Below are 3,970 nucleotides of genomic sequence, written 5' to 3'. Positions count from 1 at the left end.
AAAGACATGCATGGTAGGTTGATTGGCATCTCTGGAAAATTGTCCCTAGTGTGTAATTGTGTGTGCCCTGCGATGGGTTGGCACTCCGTCCAGGGTGTATCCTGCCTTGATGCCCGATGACGCCTGAGATAGGCACAGGCTCCCCGTGACCCGAGGTAGTTCGGATAAGCGGTAGAAGATGAATGAATGAATGAATGAATGAATGTGTGTGTTGTATTATTTGCCTGTATGAAATAAATAAAAGAAAATAAAAAGTAGTTAAAATATTTTCAATAAGCTTAAACATAAGACTTCTGTCATGGACACGGGGATAAAATAGACCCAAATGCAGGATAGCGTAAAAATAAACAGGTTTTAATAACTAAAACAAAACACAGAACAGGAACACGGACTCGAGACAAGATGACAACAAAAGACAACAGAGGATTCCACGCTGCTCAAAGCAACGCGGCTTGACTAAATACTAATAATAATTAGACACATGAGGGACAGGTGTGCAGAGGCGGGGAGGAAGAGACAAGGGCGGGGAAGACACGTGAATATGGAACGTCAACAAAAAGCACATGGCCAAAGTCCGGGCTGAGTCCTGACAGTACCGCCCCCTCGACGCGCCAATCCGTCTTGACAGTCCCAACGGGGTCCAGGAAGGGGGAGCGAGGCACATGGCGAGGCAGGAGGGGGGAGCAAGGCGCACGGCAAGGCAGGTGGGGGGAGTAAGGCACACGGCGGCATAGCCAGAGAGGGCCGAGCGACGTCCACAGCCGAGCAGAAGGGCCAATCACATAAAAAATCCTCCTCCACAGAAAAAAAAAATCCATAGGGGCAAAACTCGGGCCTGCAACACCCCCCGCGGACAGGAAGTGGGGCGGCATCCTCCACGGAAACCGGATGTGAAGCAACCGCTCCCCACCGGACAGGTGCTGGGCGATGTCGCAGGATACCACAAAAACAAAACTCGGGCTGGTGACATGGAGTGTAAACAGGTTTTAATAACTAAAACACAACACAGAACAGGAACACGGACTCAAGACAAGACGACAACAAAAGACAACAGAGGATTCTGCGCAGCTCAAGGCAACGCGGCTTGACTAAATACTAATAATAATTAGACACATGAGGGACAGGTGTGCAGAGTGCTCAGATCTGCACTGAATCTATCAGGCTTAGACGACCTGAACAATGTACTGAACGAGGATTGTTTTCCAAACGAAACAGCTTTAAATTATGGATTTATGGTGTCACATATTCAAAATATCTTTTCTGATTTATTCTCTGATCTGTTAGTTTACCTGCTGATGCCACAGTGCCAAGCCTTCATCATCACAGAATCGATGGTGAATGAAGCCCTGACCCTCTCGTGTAACTGCTCAGGAAATTGTCCAGTGGTTCGGTGGATCCGCTTCATTCCTGACAAAGTTGTCATTGTTCAGCAGATGTGTTCAAAACAAGAGCATTTTAACAAAAGTTTTACACTACCAGGAGATACAAGCAGAGGAGATTTCTCCCTGATGATCAGTTCAGTAACCTACAATGATGCAGACTCTTACAACTGCAGCTGTAATGGAAAATTAGTGACTGAAGTAAAGCTGAAAGTTATCAGTAAGTGCTCTTGCTGTCATCAGCAGAACATTCTGTCATTCTTAACATGTCTGTAGTAAAGTCTGACCAGCCACATTAAATGCTAAACTGTAATAACGTCATTTGTTTTTGTTTATCCGGAAGTTCCGACAGTTGTAAAAGCTTTCGAGGGGAAGAACGTCACTCTCCCGTGTTACGGAGACACTCGACAAGTCGTTAAAGATGTAAAGTGGAAGAAAGATGGACAAGAGGTTCTGCTGTACACTCCTGCAAACAGATGGATGACTAAACAAAACAGATTCACGATGTCAGTAGAAGGCTTTCTAGACGGTGATCTCTCTCTTCACATCAGTCCAGTTCACCTGTCTGATACAGGATTATATCAGTGTCTCATCCACGATGAATCTCAGGACGGAGAACCACGAGCTGTGTTACTGAAGGTAGAAGGTAAATACATCTCTTATTCTAATGATACTTACAGACCTTGTGAACTGAAAGTTAAAGGTTTTGTTAAGTTCCTGTGAGCTGAGTGAACATTCTAGTGTAAAGTTTATTTGTAAATTCAGTCCCACTTTGTACGGTTTTTATACTGATGTACTGTAGTCAGTCTCCATGCATGTCAGGTAGTGTGTTAACATTCAAACGACACAAAAATGTCTCTTAGTGTTGAAGTTCTACAGTTTCTCAGTCTACAGCTTTGAAAATGTCCTAATAAATAAGCAAATTATTTTTTTTTTTTCAGGGCAACAACAATTCACAACCACCAACAGTGCTAAAGTTTCAGGATGGTTTGTACTGCTAGGATTCTTCATGTCTGTAGGGATCAACATCATCGTCCTGATCATTTAAATTACATGAGAAAATGCAGAGACCAGATTTAATCTAAAACGGCAGGATCTTTAGCTTTCCTGTACATCACTCTTCTGTTGTCCTGTGTGTTTCTTTTATTCTGTGTGTTTATTGTCCTGTTCTCATCTCACACTGTTGTGTATTTGCACTTTATGCTGCAATCTTATGTACTATTACGTGTTACACCATGATACTGGAACATTTTTGTTCTATCATGTACAAGCTATAAAGCTGTGATGTGTGAAGGGACTCGTGGCTGGTGAGGCACTGACTCTTTTAAAGTCAGATTTACAAATATATAAATTTAATCGAGTATCTTAAATTCACCATTCAGGTGGCTGCTTACACGTTGATTAATAGTTATTTAATGTCTCCTGTTTTAACTTGAACTGACATATTAAATGAACAGGAAACACAACAGTATTTAAACGTCTACACAATGACTTAATTAACATTTACTTTAGTTTACTTGTATTCAAGTTCTACTGAAAAAGATTTTGAAATGCTGGAGCCACCACAAGTGTTTTATTTCCTTTGTTTTAAACCATATTTAAACATGCAGGTACTGTATAAAGATATGCTTTTATGATGATTATTAGAGGTACAAAAGTGACAAGACGTTCTGTACTAAGTCTAAGCCAAAAACTGCTGATCAAATTATTGAAATGTAGAGAACATTTATATTTGTGTTACAGTATATGATCATATTTGCCTATTGTGTTATAAGGGTGCAAATAATTCTGTTATTACATCTATAACACAGATGCTGTTTACTCTCATGGTGATGTTTATGATATAGACTGTGTGATTGTCTTTAATGATTGTTTATAAGAATTTGTTTAAAAGTCATATTTAAATTTAAATAATTTGAATGTGTATTTTAATGAAAATGAAATGCTTTTTTTTTTAATTTTGCCTTGACTAAATGAAAATATGGAGTATAAAATATTATTGATTGTATTATGTTCATTGTTGTGTTTGTTTAGTGCTGCCAGACTCCAGCAGTCACACAAAACAAAGAGGAAACACAATTTAAAGGCATTTTAAATGTCTACACAACTCCTTAATTAACATTTACTTTATTATACTTTATAAAACTTCTGAAAAAGGATTTAAAATGCTGGAGCCACCTGAAGAGGCTCAGAAAAGGTCTTTCAGAGGTCCTAAGAGACAATTCTTTAACCATTTCTTTTTCTCATTAGTTGTAAGAAATACATTTTATAGAGCAAAACACATTGTGAAGTGTTTTATTAACTTTGCTTTAAACTATATTTTAAAATGTATTTACTGTATGATGAAACACTTTTGTGATGCATATTAAAGGTACGAAAGATAAAAGGTTCCAAAAATTGATGGACAAATTATGAAATTAAGAACGTGTTGAAATTTAGAGAAGAAAACGTGTATTTGTAGATTCACACACACACACACACACACACTACGGACAATTTTCCAGAGATGCCAATCAACCTACCATGCATGTCTTTGGACCGGGGGAGGAAACCCCCGAGGCACGGGGAGAACATGCAAACTCCACACACAC

The 3,970-nt window shown here is 39.4% G+C and overlaps 1 protein-coding gene and 1 long non-coding RNA gene across 2 annotated transcripts; one reads left to right on the top strand and one right to left on the bottom strand.

The window, feature by feature from the left end:
• Positions 1 to 394: 394 nt before the first annotated feature.
• On the bottom strand, positions 395 to 1,760 carry LOC132862254 (uncharacterized). The gene is made up of 2 exons (XM_060894194.1): positions 1,290 to 1,760; positions 395 to 960 (listed from the first exon to the last, which is right to left on the bottom strand). The coding sequence occupies exons 1-2, from the start codon at positions 1,421 to 1,423 to the stop codon at positions 474 to 476; spliced, it is 621 nt and encodes a 206-aa protein (XP_060750177.1). The 5' UTR covers positions 1,424 to 1,760; the 3' UTR covers positions 395 to 473.
• Positions 1,552 to 2,811, top strand: LOC132862315 (uncharacterized). Its single transcript, XR_009650017.1, has 3 exons — positions 1,552 to 1,599; positions 1,723 to 2,025; positions 2,321 to 2,811. It is a non-coding gene; the product is annotated as an uncharacterized LOC132862315 (long non-coding RNA).
• Positions 2,812 to 3,970: the final 1,159 nt, after the last annotated feature.

Source organism: Tachysurus vachellii, chromosome 2 (genome assembly GCF_030014155.1).
Source record: "Tachysurus vachellii isolate PV-2020 chromosome 2, HZAU_Pvac_v1, whole genome shotgun sequence".
NCBI classification, from domain to species: domain Eukaryota; kingdom Metazoa; phylum Chordata; class Actinopteri; order Siluriformes; family Bagridae; genus Tachysurus; species Tachysurus vachellii.
This window is presented reverse-complemented; position numbering and strand designations above follow the sequence as displayed.